The 18,884-nt window shown below is 43.2% G+C and overlaps 2 protein-coding genes across 3 annotated transcripts in view; one reads left to right on the top strand and one right to left on the bottom strand.

Annotated features, from left to right (window-relative positions):
- The first annotated feature begins 215 nt into the window (after positions 1-215).
- Positions 216-7,967, top strand: gpr180 (G protein-coupled receptor 180). The gene is made up of 9 exons (XM_063212315.1): positions 216-392; positions 588-728; positions 2,210-2,413; positions 3,822-4,002; positions 4,110-4,159; positions 4,497-4,654; positions 5,810-6,001; positions 7,078-7,155; positions 7,451-7,967. Exons 1-9 carry the CDS (start codon positions 251-253, stop codon positions 7,601-7,603), a joined length of 1,299 nt encoding a protein of 432 aa, XP_063068385.1. The 5' UTR covers positions 216-250; the 3' UTR covers positions 7,604-7,967.
- Positions 7,968-9,668: 1,701 nt separating this feature from the next.
- Positions 9,669-18,884, bottom strand: part of abcc4 (ATP binding cassette subfamily C member 4 (PEL blood group)) — a 51,723-nt gene continuing 42,507 nt past the window's right edge. For both annotated transcript variants that reach the window (XM_063212296.1, XM_063212297.1), the window contains 8 exons: positions 18,447-18,557; positions 15,982-16,082; positions 14,595-14,786; positions 13,664-13,909; positions 12,698-12,870; positions 12,175-12,280; positions 11,824-11,958; positions 9,669-11,527 (listed from right to left, as the gene is read on the bottom strand). In XM_063212296.1, the coding sequence (XP_063068366.1) occupies positions 11,438-11,527; positions 11,824-11,958; positions 12,175-12,280; positions 12,698-12,870; positions 13,664-13,909; positions 14,595-14,786; positions 15,982-16,082; positions 18,447-18,557 (1,154 nt within the window). In that variant the 3' untranslated portion in view covers positions 9,669-11,437. The remainder of the gene's footprint in view (positions 11,528-11,823; positions 11,959-12,174; positions 12,281-12,697; positions 12,871-13,663; positions 13,910-14,594; positions 14,787-15,981; positions 16,083-18,446; positions 18,558-18,884) is intronic.

The raw sequence follows: 18,884 nt of genomic DNA, 5'->3' as shown, positions 1-18,884 counted from the left end.
GCTTAAGCGCTTTACGGCAATGTTGACACGTTTCATGTCAGATGCCTGCGTTGCTTGGTTTTCTGTCCCCCGTTACTTTGAGCGCTCATTGGCTACATCGCAGTGAAATACATGACCTCTTCATTGGTGATTGGTTGGAACGTGGCTCCATCAAATCGTCTGCGAAAGGGAGCTGTCTGTGGAGCATTTTCCATTCATTGTCGCAATTTAAGAGATTGAAAACATTTAAGAAACAGGCGGCCGCGCTACAATGTATACGTTCGCGACTGCAACAGTTACATTCTTGCTACAATGTGTTTTCTTTGTGAACGGCAAGACTGTATCCGGTGTTTTTAGAAGCGACTTGGCGAGAGAGACGAATGGGCAATACATCACCAAATTCTTCTATCAAGGTAGCTGCATATTGATACTCAGAATACGGCAAATTATCTCACAGCCGTGAGTTGTTATTCCTGTATAAGAAAACAAGTATATTAAAAATCGGCCTACAATTTATTGTAGCTTAGTCAAGAAAATTGTCATATGAAGGAGTGATTCGCTAACTAAATAAGCTGTACGTGTAACAACCCGTTGTATTTTATTTATAGCTGGAGATGGACTGATGGTCTACAGATTGGAAAATGTGCCAGTGGCCATTCAGAAGGAGGCAAAACTGCTGATGTTCAATGACGTGCAGGGTTTCGACAATCTGAGCTGTCTGGACAGACTTTCCCATGCCCAACTGTCAAGTAAGCGTGCTGTTATAGGCTAATTATTACATAATTGTTGTCAGCACCTGTTATAAGCCTGACTGACAAATGAATGGGAGCATAGAACCAACAATGAAAAAAACCACAATGGTGTTGATAGTCATAAACATAATATAACCATAAGGAAGTAAGATATAAACATGCTGTTTTCTAAGACACAACCAAGATCCATGCAGCCTGTTGACTTTCTTTGATTGTATGCTTTCCGTTGGGTGTATTCCAAATGTTTTTTTTTTTTTTTTTTACAGTAGCCTATACCAATGTTGAAGTGTCAAGTGGTTAATTATTTGCCTCGAAACCACACACACACACACACACACGTGCGTGCATGTTACTGACACAGCAAGTGATGCTGACAATGTTTGTTCTTCAAACACATCCAACCATGGCAATAGAGCAGCACACACAAATGATACTGACACAGCAAGTCATGATGCGAAGGAAAGTCCTGCTGGACACCTTCATTTCCATCAGATTATTAGAGCATCTCTACTCTGCTCTACTCTACTCTCTACTTCACTTGACTCTACTTTGCTCTACCCTTCCTCAAACCCTGAAAGCAGAAGAGCACACACAAGTGTTTCTGACTCAGCCAATTCTCTCGCGGAATTTGTGAAATATACTGAACTATACTCTACTCTACCCTACCCAACTCTTCCCTCCTCTCCTCTATGTGCTCCACTCTGTTGTCCTAGTCTGCTCGTCTCCTCTTCTCTCCTCTCCTCTCCTCTCCTCTCCTCTGTGTGCTCTGCTCATCTCCTCTTCTCTCCTCTCCTCTCCTCTTTGTGCTCTGCTCTGTTCTCCTCCCCTCTTTTCCACGCCACAGCGTTCTCCTCTTCCACTCTCCTAGTATGAGTGCAGAGCAGCAAAATCAGTGACTTTGGGATTTATAGAGTATTTCTACTCTCCTCTGCTCTCTCCCCTCCTTTTTTCTCCTCTCCTCTTCTCTTTTGTCTTCCCCTCTACTCCACCAATTAGTGTCGAGTGTGGAGCATCAAAATCTGTGCGTTCAGGATTTATACAGTATGTACTCTTCTATGACCTCTCCTCTCCTCTCCTCTCCTCTGACCTCTCCTCTCCTCTCCTCTTCTCTGACCTCTCCTCTCCTCTTCTCTCCTCTCCTCTTTTCTGACCTCTCCTCTCCTCTCCTCTCCTCTTCTATGACCTCTCCTCTCCTCTCCTCTCCTCTCCTCTCCTCTCCTCTCCTCTCCTCTCCTCTCCTCTCCTCTCCTCTTCTCTGACCTCTCCTCTCCTCTTCTCTGACCTCTCCTCTCCTCTCCTCTTCTCTGACCTCTCCTCTCCTCTCCTCTCCTCTCTGACCTCTCCTCTCCTCTTCTCTGACTTCTCCTCTCCTCTCCTCTCCTCTCCTCTCCTCTGACCTCACCTCTCCTCTCCTCTTCCCTGACCTCTCCTCTCCTCTCCTCTCCTCTCCTCTCCTCTCCTCTCCTCTCCTCCACCAGTAAGCCTGAGTGCGGAGCAGCACAATCAGACAGTGCCACAGCAGGTGTACCCCCAGGCATGGCACATCCTGTATGTGGACCGCTACACGTGCCAGGAGTCGGACACCCAGGCGGCCCCCTCCGAAGACCTCAACTTCCAGATCATTCTGATGAACCCCGACTCTGCCGGGAACCCCCTGGACCACTTTAGCGCAGAGGAAGCTGGTTAGTCATGTATGCCGGATCTGAAATGGTGCACTTGTGCCACTTCAGTGTTCATGTTTTAGTGCGTATCGCACTTTAACCCATTGACGCCTAAGGCACCTGCAAAAAAGGGTGCTGAATGCCTGAGCCCTTTTTAGGTAAAGCTTCCCTCAGCCTATAAAAACCTAAATATCTCAGCTTCTGAAGCACATACAAATATGCACTAAGTTGCATTTAAACGCTAAGACCCTCATATTTCATTAGAATGTGTTCATTCATCTCAAACAAACTGAGATTTTTCATGAAGTTGTCTCAAATCTCATGAGCCTGAATGTTACGTAATGCAGCTCCAGGCGCCAGGGCCAATGTTGCGCAAGGCAACATCAGGCATCAATGGGTTAATTATGCACTAAAACATAGTGCCCGCAGTGCACAAGTGCACCATCTGAGACACAGCAGTAGTCTAGTAGTGCAACGATACAGGCACTGGGACTGCACGGCATCTCTAATGTTGCACTCAATGTTAAAGGGACAGTTTGGTCAATTTCAACATGCAGTTGTAATGCTCACACTACCCTGGACTTGTCAGTGCCTGAGATTTTTTTTTCTTCTTCAGCCGTTTCCGAGATCCTGGTCATTGTAATGGGGGCAGCTCTTTGTTTACATTTCAAAAAAACATTTTTATTTATTCCCAAAAACATCCAAAAGGTTATAAAACATCAGCAGACAACTAGCAAACAGCAGTACCTTTTGGGAAAATATTTGGACTTGGCCTATGTTTCATTTTTTAAAAATGTAAACAAACGCTGCCCCCATTAGAATTGCTCATATCTAATAAAAAACCTCATCTGGAAAAAAAAAGAATTGCTCATATCTCGGAAAGGGCTGAGTCAAAAAATGTGGCATCACCAGGTACTGACAAGTCAAGGGTAGCGTGAGCAATACAACTGCATGTTGAAATTGACCAAGCTGTCCCTTTAACCAACTTTTCAACTATACTGTTGCCTCATAATTTGCTATCTCGTTGGGAATTCCCAGTCTGCCTTGTGCGCTCATTCTGATCTGAAGGACAGCATGGAAAGCCACGCTGAATTTTTATTGGCTGTCCTTGTACAGAATGGGCAAGGAGGCTGAAACCAGCTTTCAGTCCAGCTTAACTGTAGATCGTATTTTAAACATGTTTTATGTAATTTGGCCTGTTCTGCCAGTGGAACTTTGTACAAGCCACTTAAAAGACTTGATTGCTATAATACTATACTACTATGACATTACACAGTCTTTAGTACTACATTATGACTAGGTCATTGCCATTCTGGTACAGCAACAGCACATTTATGACGGGGGGCCTTGTTGAGATATGAGGACTGGATCTATCTTGGATCCGTTGCGGTGCTTAAAATGAATACATGTATTGGTCTCGTCCCATCAGGTCTTCACAGTTTCTACTTCCTGCTTATTTTGGCGTACTTCATCGCATCCTGCATCTACATGCAGCCGCTGTGGCAGGCCCTGTACAAGGGCGGCCCCATGCACACTGTGCTGAAGGTGCTCACTATCGCCCTCCTGCTGCAGGGAGTGTCGGTGCTCTTCAACTACATCCACATGGCCAGGTGACTGAGTGATCCCAGTGTGATTTTACTTTTTTTTTGTTGCTTTTTTTAAATGTGCGCAGATCATGTAATGATGTATTTACTTTTTACTTATTATTTTCTATCAGTTATGCAAGAGATGGAGTGGGAACCCCTCTGATGGGCAGTCTAGCAGAGTGTAAGTCACTACCCCTGTAGGTATTTTTTAAGAGATCAGCTCACTTTTTATACAGGTGTAATCCTAATAACTGGGATTCAGTCAGCCATAAGACTGTTGCAGTCCTCTAACTGTGTGTGTGTGTGTGTGTGTGTGTGTGTGTGTGTGTGTGTGTGTGTGTGTGTGTGTGTGTGTGTGTGTGTGTGTGTGTGTGTGTGTGTGTGTGTGTGTGAGTGTGTTTGTCTGTGTCTGTTTGTGCACGTCTGTGTGTCCGCACCTGCCTGTGAATGCGGTATGTGTGTACTGTATATGCTGTGTGCATGTGTCTGTGTGTGTGTGTGTGTGTGTGTGTCTGTAGTCTGTGATATGGTGGCCCAGGTGCAGATGCTGTATATGCTGCTGAGTCTCTGCATGGGCTGGACTCTGAGTCGCAGCAAGAAGACTCAGACCAAACCCCTCCAGTGGGACTCCTCCCCCAAGTCTACCTCTCTGGCTATCGGAGCCGTCGTGACACAGGTTCATTTCATCTCTAAATATACGCTATATATATTCTGGACTGCTAATCTGACATGGAGGGCATTTTCCCAGTGCACCGACAGTCCCCTTTAGAGACCAGCCCATAATTTGCTTAACACAATTCAGTATGAGACCATGTTGTACAGTTATATTAAAATAGTTTTATCCCCCCTACCTTGACAGGACCCGGTTACCCAATACAATAAAATACAATACAACCTGTATTTATATAGCGCAATATCACAGCTAAAGTTGTCTCAAAGCGCTTTCAAAATACACATACACACATATGCCCTTACCCACATTCACACACCAGCTCTGGAGGCTGTCGCATAGCGCCAATTGTCCGGGGGTTCATGTGAGAGGGTACACACACACACACACACACACACACACACACACACACACACACACACACACACACACACACACACACACACACACACACTCCCACATTCACACACACCGATTAGTAGTAACAACACAATCTACCTCATTAGGTGTGGTGGAGTAACTGGTGTAAAAGCTTTGTATGAATACCATGTGCTAGCATTGTACTTGCGCCATCAATTTACTTCTACTTTTACATTTGAGAGACCTCTGCTGGTTGTCTTGTCGTCTCCTTTAGGGTATCTTGCTGATCTGGGAGTGTAGTGGAGTAACTGGTGTAAAAGCTTTGTATGAATACCATGTGCTAGCATTGTACTTGCGCCATCAATTTACTTCTAATTTTACTTTTGAGACCTCTGCTGGTTTTCTTGTCGTCTTGTGAATAAATTCACTATATCACCTTAACAATTTCACTGTATTACCTTATCAAATTGATCTGAAAGAATAACCCACACAAGAAACAGACGTAGCATTTAAAACTGAAGAAGCTCGGGGATCTTGCCCATCACAAAGGTCTTACAGAGTGAACAAGCCCGAGTATGCCAACAGCGGGGCCAAGCCTTTATTGTCTCCTAAAAAGTAAATACTAACGTCATCTTTCCTATCATGCATATGTAGAACCATATATGGTCTGTCTGTCCCTTGTTGTCACATACCTCAAAGACAGAGAGAGAGAGAGAGAGAATAACTCAGTATAACCAGAAACACAGAAAGCTTATATTTTCAATAATACATGCAGAGCATTTCTTAACACGTCTCCTTTAGGGTATCTTGCTGATCTGGGAGCAGTTTGAGGATACGGAGCACCACAGTTTCCACTGGCAGCGCAGTGTGCCGGGGCTGCTCCTGATGCTGTTTCGGGTGGCGCTGGCCGTGCTCCTGGCCTCCGTGCTCTACTACATCACCTCCGCAGAGAGGAGCGCGCTCAAGAGGGACTTCTACCTGCACTTTGCAAAGGTATAGGGCAGCCATGGCCAAGTGGTTAGAGAGTTGGTCTTTCAATCTAGAGGTTGCCGGTTCCAATCCCCCCTGACCTCTCCCTACATCTCCATCCATGGCTGAACTACCCTTGAGCAAGGTACCTAACCCCACATTGCTCCAGGGACTGTTCAGTTCTTGGATACACCACTAGGTGCTACTTGGACACATCGTCAGTATACCCTGAAAAATAATAGTTGCAAGTCGCTTTGAACAAATGAAAGCGTCAACTAAGTGAAATGTAATGTAATGTTTATATTAGATTAGATTAGATTAAACTTTATTTATCCCCAAGGGGAAATTCTTTTTCCAGTTTGCTCTGTAGATTAAAAAGAGAAGTAAAAATAATATAAAAATAAAAAAGTAGATAAAAATAAAAAAAGGTGATCATGCAGAAAAGTCCAGGAGTTTCTCTTTGTCCTTTGTATACCTGGGTCCACTCGTTTCCCCAACTTCTTCCTTCCGTCTCTTCAACTCTGTCTCTTCTTGCCTCATAGTACTTCCTTCCTCTAGTCCTACAAAAGCCCAAAGAAATGTTTGCACTATTGTATTATCACTACCACTACATCTAGTACCAAAACACAACAAATTGTAGTTAAAAATGCATATATCACTCACTCACTACTAAATTGTTTTCAACAATTCAAAACATTCAAAAGACTTCTGTTCACTCTTTTTCACACAAGTCTTGTGTGCGCCTCCTTTTTTCCATTATCTTGAGTGATTACTACTTTTTGGGAGTGCACGCACCAAGCAATACACGAGTATTAAGTTCAAGGCGCAGACGCCGACCTTTGTTTGTCTTTTGTCATTCTTTGAAAAATAAATGATCTGAAATATGTGTTTGCACTATTGTATTATCACTACCACTACATCTAGTACCAAAACACAACAAATTGTAGTTAAAAATGCATATATCACTCACTCACTACTAAATTGTTTTCAACAATTCAAAAAAAAAATGGACTTTGAAAATACTCGAAATTCTGAAAAAAATAAATGATCTGAAATATGTGTTCACTAATCAGGGCTATTCTTTATTTATGATTTGGCAGGGATGCTGTTTATGGTTTCTGTGCCATCCAGCGCTCGTTCTTTTCTCAGGGATTTTTAATGAGCACCAGCAGGAAAAGGTGAGGAGACAGCTCGGGGCTGGACATCCATACATAACTATCTGCTGATTATTGGATGCCGTAGGTCCTCAGCATTCTCACTGAGTTTTTCTATCAGTCAATATCTACTATTCTATTACATACAGATCAACCATGTACTTTTTCATTTTCATTTCCTGCCTAGCTTATAAGTCAATAGTTGGCCTAAACATCAGTAACTAATCAAACATAGCACACACGCACACGCACACGCACACACAGCTCTTCATAAGTCACATAAATTCAATCTTCATCTCTTTTTCTTCCCCCACCCTAGGTGGTCGCCATCGGAGTCATCCTATGTCAGTCGATAGCTGTGATAGTCCTCTACCAGCTGTTTCTGTCGAGGAGTCTTTACTGGGAAGTGTCCTCGCTGTCCTCTGTCACACTCCCCTTCAGTATGTCCCGAACCCAACGGGGACGTTTTTAAACTCCAACTGCTGTGGTAGTAAAGTACTTCATACAGTACAAACTAGAAATTTCCGCCAGACAAGATGGCGGATGGAGAAGAACTAGAGAGTGTAACTCTGGTGAAGACGGAAAGACTATCACAACCTGGTTGTATGCACACGCAAAGCAGGAAACCAAAAAGGATGAACAGCATACTGGATTGTCCAATGTGAAACTGTGAATATGTCTGATGCTGGTGAAATCAATGCAAGCCTTTGGATTTAATGACGATGAATGCTGGTAGCCTGGTACAAGAGAGACTACTTTATTCTTATTGTGAAGCAGAGACTTCCTATCACACTGCACAAATCGTGTCATTGATGAACTTTAGTGAATTGGGGGGGGGGGGGGGGGGTATGGCTTTCCACTCCAGGTGTGTTGCAGCTGTCTGACTCAAGTATACTGTATGTCAAAACGAGATTTAAGGAGATTTGCCGACAAGCAGTGGTCAAAGTGGACAGACGTGCAAGATATCGTCAAAATCTCAGTACTGAAATAAGATCGTAGAGAGGTCACATAAGACAGCTGTTTTCTGCTTGTCTGCCAGTGGGAAAAGGTATCTGGTTACCCACAAACAACTGGTTACATGGATGTGACAACCACAGTGATTGATCAGAGCTTGAATGTTATTTTGTAATTTATTTCTGACCAACCACTGTGGGTTCGGACATCTGTGTAACCAGTTGTTGGAGAAACCAGTAGTTTTATGACATTGTGATGATCGTGATGAAGCAGTGCTGCTTTTGCTAGGCAGTGGGCATGCGTGCTTTGCCAGTTTTATATATTCTGGTTAGAATTTTCTAACCACAATGCATCAAACTGGCAAAGTGTGCATGCCCACTGCCTAGCAAAAGCAGCACTGCTTCATCATCGTGCTTACTGTCAAGTCTTGTCTGATCTCGTCTGACGTTGAACTAGGCCAGGTAACTTTCCAGGCTGTCCAGCTGAACGAGGGCAATGGGAAAGATATGCACAATAATGTATGATCACTGTTTTGTTTTGTCTGTCATATTTATCTGATGGGTTTTTTTTATACACACAGCGTACTTTCAACATGCATGTCTCTCATTGTGGTAACTGTAACGATCCACAACAATTCAAGCTTTTGAAATAAATGTGATCTCATGCAGGAGGAATGGGTCGGCCTGGTTTGACCATTACCTTGTAGGCTAACTGCACTAGTATCTTTCTACAGTGATATTTACGAACGCTGAGAAGTGGGAGGGCTGAACCCTGTTGAAATTTGAACCATATGATACAGCCTATTTTATCCAATCGCTGACCTTTGTTCATGACATTGAAAAATAACTGGTGGAGAGGGTGAGATCAGTTGACGTTTGAAATGTGCGCAGACCCTTACATTCCAATATGCAGACTTGCGTCCTCCACTTGTGCTTGTGGCCTCAAACCAGGAAGTAATACGTTGTGTTAACATCACTAACAACAGCATTGTATTTCAATATCTCGCAAAAGCTCAAAAGTAAAGACATTTTCTCATTTGCAAACTGGATGGTGAATGAAGAATAGTCCCCCAAAAATTGTTGTGGCTAGGCTGACAGCTGGGAAACTTTTAACTGTTTTCTCCATGGAGGTGGGGCGTCAGCAAAACGTGAGGCCACAAGCACAAATGGAGGAAGGGAGTCCACATATTGGAACGCACACATTATGTACTAGGGCTGTAACGATACACTCAACTCATGATTCGGTTCGTATCACGATTTTTGACCTACGGTTCGATACATACCCACAATTTATATAAATTATTGACTTGAATCACCATCACATCATGTCATATGGTTGTTTTCTGGACCGAAGGGTAACAGAACTTTGAAAGGACATGTCACGATACTGCCTTCTTGTATCACGATACTGTATCGTGACTCTGTGTATCACGATTTCTCGATTCGATACAATATCTTTACAGCCCTATTATGTACGAATGGAATTAGTTTTCTTGGTCGGTGTGTGTGTGTGTGTGTGTAAAGTCAGGTTAGCATTGTGACACAGTGGATGGATAAAGGTCAAAATGAAACCACTTCACATAGAAAAATCTTTTTCTTTAATAAAGTGGCATTTGGGAAAAAAAGGTGTGAAATCTGGTTATGAACACTTTATCCAGTTATGACATTCAGTGCTATACATTTTTGTATATAATGATTCGATGTAAGGTAAACATTAATCATCAATCTACCATCCATTATAAACAATGAAGTTTACAGTACTGGCACAAACATTTGCTACAGTGTATGGTTATTTTACATCGAATACAATAGATAATCATGTTTACCAAAAACCAACTGCTGGTAAAAAAAAAAAACTTGTCTTCGAGTGGTCAGAACAATTTAAGACAAAGAAGAAATAATAATAATAATAATAATAATAGATACAAGTATGATATAATACAATGTGTGTACATCTACATTATTTGTGAGCAGCTGAAACAGTTTGTGCGTCATTTTATTTCTCTCTTCCTAAATGCAGAACATGGATAAAAAAAAACTCCTAAATGCAGAACATGAATAAAAACGAACTGAACAAACAAAACAAAAACTTTTCAGGGAGTGATTCTCCATCCCCATTTTGGTTTCATTCGGAGTAAAAATATTCAATATTCAATATTCAAGTAAGGCACCATTGACACCAAGGCACATGCTCATATTCAACCACCACCTTAGCTTGTAGTGTAGGCACTGGAGGCGTCAATTCCGATCGCACATCCTTTTAGCTTAACATGAGAAATAACACAGAAATAACATTCTGTGAAACACGTGTTCAGGATTTCTGTAAGAGCACTAAACAATAACAGCTGACCAATGTTGCCCCAAATAAAACATTGATCTCCAGATAAGAGAGGGGTAGGCGATGCACATGAATTCTAATCATGACTGCAAAACTAAGAGAATCGCACACTAGCTGTGTTGTATTCACTTCCTTATTCACTTCCTTGAAAATAACTTAATTTGATATCTTTCACAACAAAAAAGATGGCTCCTCTTTGCTTCAGTAAACACAGCTTCTTGAAATAACTATAATCCTCAGCAGGAGTGAAATGAAGATGGTGACTTCCAAGTTATTTCAAATGATTTTAAATCCTTGGTCTTGGTAAAAAAAAATTAAAAAAAGTAATTAAAATAAATAAAACAAAGAACCATCAGTGATGATACAAAACATACTGTATATACGACTACAAAACAGCAGCTGATTACATAAAAATATACAGAATCAAATAAAAATACACATAATCAAATACACATGAATAGTATAAAAAGGGATATTAAGGCCGTGGACATGATTGCTGCAGGATATGCGTGTGCGAGCACTTTCTGTGCACGAAAGCATTGCGATGAGAATTGTATGTCAATTTTGCATGCAGTAAAGCACCAGACACAATATACGCAGAAGATGCATATGGTGAAATATTGCCAGAACCGTGAGGGTCAATCTCCCAAACTTCCATGTTGAAGTCCCTGTAGAGTCAAGCAATGATGAAAAATATTGATGAGAGCCCCGTTGGCCATCTGCCCCCTACATGATACCTCTAGTATCGTGCGTTGTGCTCTGATCGTTCTTAATCGTTCTTGGTCGCACGTGGTTCCGTGCGTAATCGAAGGCTCACAGCAAGCATGTCCTCGGCCTAACCCTCCTTGACTGTCCATGACTCCAGGAGCCAGACACATAAGACTCTAGAATTTCTGTGCGTTCTAGAATCTTTGAGAGGGAGGAGGATACGGAGCACCCATTCCAGGATGGTAAGGCAGCTGCAGTTCCTGCTGAGAGCGAATGTCTGCCGTCATTCATTACTCGTGCTGGTCGGTTACAATGCCGTCTCAAAGATGATTAAAGTGCCGTCCCCATTCTGTGCTTGTGAGCTGTTCAGGCTGGTCTGACTCTTGTTTAGGTATGCCTGTTGGAAAGAGGACAGCATTCACAATAAGTACCGGTATCCTTATGCCCAGTACAAGTTAGCCATTCCAAGTCCAAATTGGTTATTGTAATCACACTGCATGTTCCAGGTTTTCGATGCGAGCTAATATGATGGAATGGATTTATGTTCTGTTTGATGTGCATACTTTTCCTCTTCTGAAGTACTGTACATGGGTATGTACCTGCTTGGCTGTCTGCATGAGGTAGGCTGCCTGTCAGGGTACGTACCTGTCTGGATGTGTGCATGAGGTAGGCTGCCTGTCAGTGTGTACATACCTGTTTGGCGGTGTTGATGAGGAAGGCTGCCTCTGCCTTTCCAGTCTGCTGCACCATCTTGAGCAGTAAGCTGTCTGGGTTCTGCAGGAGGATATGGGGCTCAGCATACTCCTGGATGTGGCCCGCGTCCAGAACCTGACAGGACACACAGGAAAGGGTTAAATATTTAGGAGTACCGTTTCATTTTTTAAGTTTTTGTTTTGTGCAAACATCAGAATAACGTTTTGGTGTTGCTGCACCTTCTTCAGAGTCTGAAACGAAATGTAGAAACAACAAAACGTCTCCTACTGTCATCAATAAAGTCAAAAAGGCAGGGGGAAAAAAACGTAATTAAAAAAGGCTTATTCTCACCAGAATGCGGTCGCTGTCTATGATGGTGTTGAGTCTGTGGGCGATGGTGAGCACTGTGCACTCCCTAAACTTCTCTCGGATGGTCCGCTGGATTAGCTCATCTGTCCTGTGGATCAACATGTTCAGTGTTAATGGTTTTCAGTGTTAATGTTAATGAACAGAGAAAAACTGTACAGAGAAAATACCATCCATAGTACATACGAATAGAGGATATCAAAATATCCTTTTTATTCCAAATCTGTGGTGATGTGCATGATCAAACCAAAGCAACCATGGTGATCATCCTTTTTTAACAACACAAAACCCTCAATGTTGCATTAGTCATCACTCAACTACCATAGAGATGTGATTGTAAATTTCATCGTCATTGAAGAGCAACGAATAGCCCAAAAGTCCCAGAAATACATCACAATACTCAGCTCTACTTCAAATCTGTGGTGGCGTGATTACAAATCACAGGCAATTTTGATCTCAGCACTTGCGTACTTGGGGTAACAAATGGGCCGTGAATGTCAGCACTTACTTGGGGTCTACGTTGGCGGTGGCCTCGTCGATGATGAGTATGCGGTTCCTGCGGAGGACGGCGCGTGCCAGGCACACCAGTTGCCTCTGGCCAAGGCTGAAGTTGGAGCCCGACTCCGCCAGCACGCTCTCCAGACGCTCAGGAAGCTCCTCTACCACAGACTTCAGCTGGACCTGGCAAGTCAAAGAGACACGTAGAAAGTTACTATAACAGATCAAGTTAGTAGGTTCAGTTCCTCGCTCTGCAGACTTCAGCTGGACCTGGCAAGTCAAAGAGACACGTAGAAGGTTACTATAACAGATCAAGTTAGTAGGTTCAGTTCCCCGCTCTGCCAACATTCTCCAAACGCTCAGGGAACACTTCTAATACAGACCTCAGCTGGAGCTGGCAGGCAAACATGACATTGACATCGGATTACAATAGTATGTGTGATAAAGCACAAAGTAGTATTAAGGAGGACTAATGGCCTCTCCAGCAACTCTTCCACTACAGAGTACAGACTTCAACTGCACCAGGCAAGTCAAACACGACATTGATCACAACGTGAGTTTCTAAGTAAGTAATAGCAGGGGGGAGCGCAGATCGGCACTCATTGTTTCACAGGTTGACACACGAGTCAAATAACATACTGATTATAGATTAATAGTCAGAAAGTAAGGACAACAACCAGTGAGGTGGGATAACACACTTCGCTACATGCTACCAAGTACATTTGGTAGGCTATTATACTGTATATACAGTACAATATGTGCAGGGCTCGAAATTATCTTATTCATCACCAGCCAAAATGGCAAACACACACTCACTAAAGGGTCAAAGTGGCTGGTAAGTTGGTCTTTTCCACCAGTCAAACAGAAATTTTCAACAGGATTTAGCTGGTTGGCTGGTGTTTAGTTTAGAGACCTGAATATGCGTATGATAATCATCAACAATCACTAGTAACTAATATATTAAAACAGTAGGTACCTCCTCCAGTGCGTTCCACAGGTCCTGGTCCGAGTGCTCGCTGAAGGGGTCGAGGTTCTTCCTCATGGTGCCGGCGAAGAGCACGGGGTCCTGGGGGATGATGGACATCTTGGTCCTCAGGTCGTGCAGGCCCAGCTCTGAGATCGCCACACCGTCCACCACGATCTTACCCTCCGGCTCCGCCAGACGGAACAAGGCGGATATTAGAGAGCTCTTCCCCGCGCCTGTCCTGCCCACGATGCCCACCTGCGATGAAAAGGCCGGGATATTAAAGGAGAATTCTGTCATGTATCGCTGCATTGCATTTGGTGGTGGTACTGCTCACGCTACCCTTGCATTGTCACTACCCAACAACGCAGCATTTTTGTTGAACCCTTTCTGAGCTGAGAGGTACCGTATAGTCACACAATGTTCACAAGTTGCACAAGTGTACGAGTTCAGTTGTATGACTCATACAGTACTTGAACCCAGGGAAGCCACCAGAGGGAGACAGCTGTCTCGGGCCTAGTATTGGGTACACATTACCGGGCAAATACACTGGCCACCACGAGATTCAAGCCACAAAGAATCGCTTCTGTGCACCAAGAGCGATACGACTGCTTGAAGCGACTAGAGTACTGTATGTCCGTTAAAAGCAGAATGCAAGCATTCCCACAATCCCATTGGATGTGGCGGCTGTCACCAAACCGCGTCATAGCTAATTTGCATAATATTCCCAGGAGTTCAACTACAAACTGTCGCTCAATCGCCTCTAATCTCCCGAATCGCTTTTGTCACGCGACTCATTACAACGTCAATTCCTTCCGTCGCTCGCCTCGCTCAGGTCGCGGCCGGTGTATTCGTGCGGTTACATTGTATTCATGGAGTGGGGGAACCTCTCAAATGGCTTCGGCCTGGACCCGGCCAAAACTGTCAGCGGCTCTGCATGTACCTTTTCTTTTGGTTTGAATGTGGCAGACATGTTCTTCAGAACGATGGGTCCGTCGGGGTAGTACGAGAAGTTGACACGGTCGAAGGTGATCTGGCCTTTGTTGGGCCAGGAGGGGGGAGGGCGCTTCTCGGTTTCCCATGGTGCCTCATTCTCCAGCTCTGTATATTCCACAACTCTCTCCACTGACGTCATCTGATTTCATGGAAAACAAAGTCGACGCACAAAATGTCAAGGTTAATATCACAGCAACATGACACAGGATCTCGAGATACTGCAAATGAGTGTCAATTAACACACTCATTGAGGAAACCCCCACAGTTCAGGAAAACAAAAGTGCATTCATGAAAAGTGTAATTATTTGTCATATTTCTAAGAAGCAAAGTAGTTTATAGAAAATTGATCAGATGAGATTTCCTTAGAATTTATTTTTTGTTAAATGAATGTAGCCAGATTCAATTTTGTCCTCCGCATTGGACTTATTACCAGAATGCAGTATTGCTCAGCAGCATAGACACGGCAGTCGCACTTCCCAACCTTCACCACAAGAGGGAGTGCCGCCTTCATCACATCATCATGTGTTCTTCATTAGCCCATGACGTTGTGAAAGAATGCTTCAGGTGGATATAATTACCAAGAACAAACATCAAGCATGGCAGATATGCCAAAATATCAGTCCCTCGTGCCACGGACGGACCACGAGGAACAGACTACGTCGTCAATCTACTCTTGCGCAGATAACAGCCCTGAAATGACCTTCAGCAAGCAAGCATTCTTCAAAGAGAGTAGATGGATACGTTTAGACACTTTGGGGTCGATTATGTCTGTGATAGCAAAGTGGTGATCATTTCTGTGTGTGTGACTGACATCTCTATACTTGTTGCCTGGATTATTAACTCCTAAAAAAGCAAATGAAAATGTTCCATTTGGCTTAATTGTTTTGTGCATTCTGACGACATGGATGAGCTTGCCTACACAAACCTGTTCAATTTCTTATTCTGGATAACAAATAGGCCGTACTGTAATTTGTTAAGTTTTTACCACTGTTATAAATTTGCTGTTACCAGCATGACAATGACCAAGTCGTAATGCATTACTAAAAAACGGTGTAATACCATAGTAATAGTAGCTTTTGTTTGTCCTAGTATGGGCAATTGGTTTGCATCACGCGCGCACACACACATGCGCGCACACACACACGCACGCACACACACAAGATTTTAAAAAAAGACATGAGATGGACATAAAATAAGATGGAAAATAAAATGCATAGTGTACAAAATGCCTTAAAAAACTAGTATAATATACTAAGTCAAGTCTTTGCAACTACTACTTCACAAATGGAGCAGCGCACATCATAAGGTGAGGTAAATAATGGGGTCAGGCTTACCAGGTTCTCCACTTCTGCACTCTGCCTGACCCCCCACTGGAACATGCCCATGAGGGTCACCGCGTAGGACAAGGCCAGGCCAACAGATCCAGCCTCCAAACCTGTTCACAAACAAACAAACAGCATCCAAATGAGTGACAAGTTGGGCTGAGTCATCCCTCTGCTTTCAGGTGCATCACAGGATACGACACATTTCAGATAAGGGGAAAAGCTGGAGCATACTGCAGCACCTCATAAAGGGGTAAACTTTAACTGAACACAAACACACAAAAGCCATTCCCCAGGCCTGCTGTGGCTCTAAGGGTAGAGCACTGCACTGCTACCCTGGTGACCTGGGTGCGAGTCCGCCCTGGGGCATTTCCCAAACCTCCCCCATCTCTCTCCCTCACTCATTCATATCTTCACAGTACAATCCTAATAATAAAGGCAACCCCCCCCCCAAAAAAATACATACATACATACATACACATATACATACATACATACACATATACATACACACACACACACACACACACACACACACACACACACACACACACACACACACACACACACACACACACACACACACACACACACACACACACACACACACACACACACACACACACACATATACAAAAGATACAGCATATACTATACCAAAGCATTCCCATTTACATGAGACTGAATAAGATGTGGTAAATATCTTAAAAACGTCCTGTAAACGTAGCCAATGTGATCCAGTTCTGGGACTTATTTCCTTGAGCCAAAGGGCACCTGCTTTAGAGAAAAAAGTGAGGCAGCACTCCCTGGGTGACCACCAAACTGTTGCCATTTTATTTTCTGCGAGTCTGTGATTCTCATTAAGCCAGGTTATGTTGGTCAAAAGAGTTGAGTGGGGAGGGCAGCATGATGTGGCAGGCAGGCACCCGTCCAAAAATGGGATTACACTACCCATGGGCATGGCCTAGGCCACGTCTCCCTCTCTCCCTCTCTCCCTCCCTCCCTTCTAAATGATTTCTTAAAAAACAGCCTTATTTTGGGAGCTTCAAAGCAGGGCAGTCCAGTTGCTTACAACTAAACTATTTTGAGATTGAGTGAGACTGAGAATGAATACTAAATTGAAACGGCACCTCTTGCATTGGTGGACAAACGTAGGAAATACGAGAACAGGGAAAAGAATTTCAGCTATGTCAGTAGTTGCGTGACAATCCAGCATTCAAACCAGTCAACAACAGGAACTACAATCAAGTTCTAAAGAAATACTGTATGTTTGTGTTGAGTAGGCTACCTTTGGGAGAATAGATTCAAGCCTTTCTGATAAAAAAATCAACAAAAAAACATTTGAACCATTGACTCAATATTCCATTTTAATACAGTATTTATACACCCTATTTTTAAAGTATGAACCTCATAATTTTAAAATAACCTTATGCAGGTAATATTGTATGTCTAATTTAATATAATTGTTTTTATTTTATTTTACTGTCCCCGTTATATAATTTACATACTGTGTAACACAAATATGTAACTCCATGTAACATTGTGTACTGAAAATGTGTTAGCTAGGGTCACTGTTAACTACAGTATACTAACCTACAGTATGTAAGCACACAATATTACAAGCATTGTTGGCTTATTAAGAAGCTTGTCCCGAGCGAGAAAGCAGATTTTTGGACACAAAGCATCGTCATTTTTTTTGGTTGGCTGATAAGATCCAGTAAAAAATGCACGGAATGAAAATTACACATCAGCTCCCAGAGTACACAACCACGCCCACCCACCCCCAACTCATCCCCCATTCTCTCCAACAAGAATGGAGAGTCAGCCTCTGTACACCAGGCTCTGAAACTAAAGAATGTGATTATATAAGACAAAAGTGGGAAAAGGGAGAAGGACTTTCCAGGAACACTTGTTTCAAGACCAAGCACAAGGCTGAAAACTCGCAAGCTGCACATTCACTTGCCCTTTGTTTTAGGACATCAAAGAACTCACTATATACTGTACATTTACTACTCTCATTACATTTATGAATGGTGTTGAAATCAGTTGAAAGCAAGTTCTTCACTGTACATGGTCATAGAACACAGCCTGATATTACGGCAAATTACTGTACGATTCAGTCTAGATCTAGTGTATATGATAAATTTCACCTAAATGTACCTAGTGACGTTTAACCCATTGTGTCCTGGAGACACATATACGCTGCATTCGGGACTTTGACATTTGAGCTGTTTTATTAAATATGTGGATATGTTAGAGCTAAATGAACACATTATAATGCAAGAGGATGGTCTTGGCTTTTAAATGTGAGTCATTTCATGTTTGTATGTGCTTCGGAGGCTGAGATATTTAGGATTTAATAGGAAGAGGACACTCTTTCCCAAAAAGGGCTTAGGACAAAATGGGTTAAACATACCAGGATGCATAAAAACAAACAGTGGCGAGTAAATTGGCAAACCAAACTGAGGTGTCCTTACTGTTGTGGAGCAGGAGGCTGGCGAAGGCTGTGATGGCCACGAATATGGAGCACATGCCGTCCAGCCGCACAGCAAACCAGCGAGACGTCGTCAGGAACAGGAACCAGGCCTCTGCAAGGGGGGGAACAGAGCACATAGCACTGGTAAGAAGAGCAGGGCTTTTTCTAGGATTTTTTGGCATGAGGGAGCATCATGGCAGGTTGCGGGGGGGTGAAGGGGGGTGTTCCCCCCGTGAATGAGAAATTTACTGGGGGTACTCAAATATATATAAAAATAAAAGTATGAGGGTGCACCCGCGGAGGTATGAGGGTGGAGCGCCCCTATTTCCCCGTTCAGAAAAAGCCCTGAAGAGGATAGACTTTAAAAGGTGCACGGTGTAGGATTGTGGCCAGAGTAGGTATTACAACCATGCTGTTCGTTGAAACTGTGCTGCCTATC

This window comes from Engraulis encrasicolus, chromosome 12 (genome assembly GCF_034702125.1).
Source record: "Engraulis encrasicolus isolate BLACKSEA-1 chromosome 12, IST_EnEncr_1.0, whole genome shotgun sequence".
Taxonomy (NCBI): Eukaryota; Metazoa; Chordata; class Actinopteri; order Clupeiformes; family Engraulidae; genus Engraulis; species Engraulis encrasicolus.
Note: the sequence above shows the minus strand (reverse complement) of the source record. Positions and strands in the feature narration are given on the sequence as shown.

What these genes read in the sequence shown, in the direction of transcription:
- gpr180 (XM_063212315.1), top strand. Translation starts at nt 251, where the DNA reads ATGTATACGTTCGCGACTGCAACAGTTACATTCTTGCTACAATGTGTT. An exon ending in GATGGGCAGTCTAGCAGAGT is followed by an intron (nt 4,160 to 4,496) that starts GTAAGTCACTAC and finishes GTGTGTCTGTAG; the next exon opens with TCTGTGATATGGTGGCCCAG. An exon ending in TCGGAGCCGTCGTGACACAG is followed by an intron (nt 4,655 to 5,809) that starts GTTCATTTCATC and finishes CGTCTCCTTTAG; the next exon opens with GGTATCTTGCTGATCTGGGA.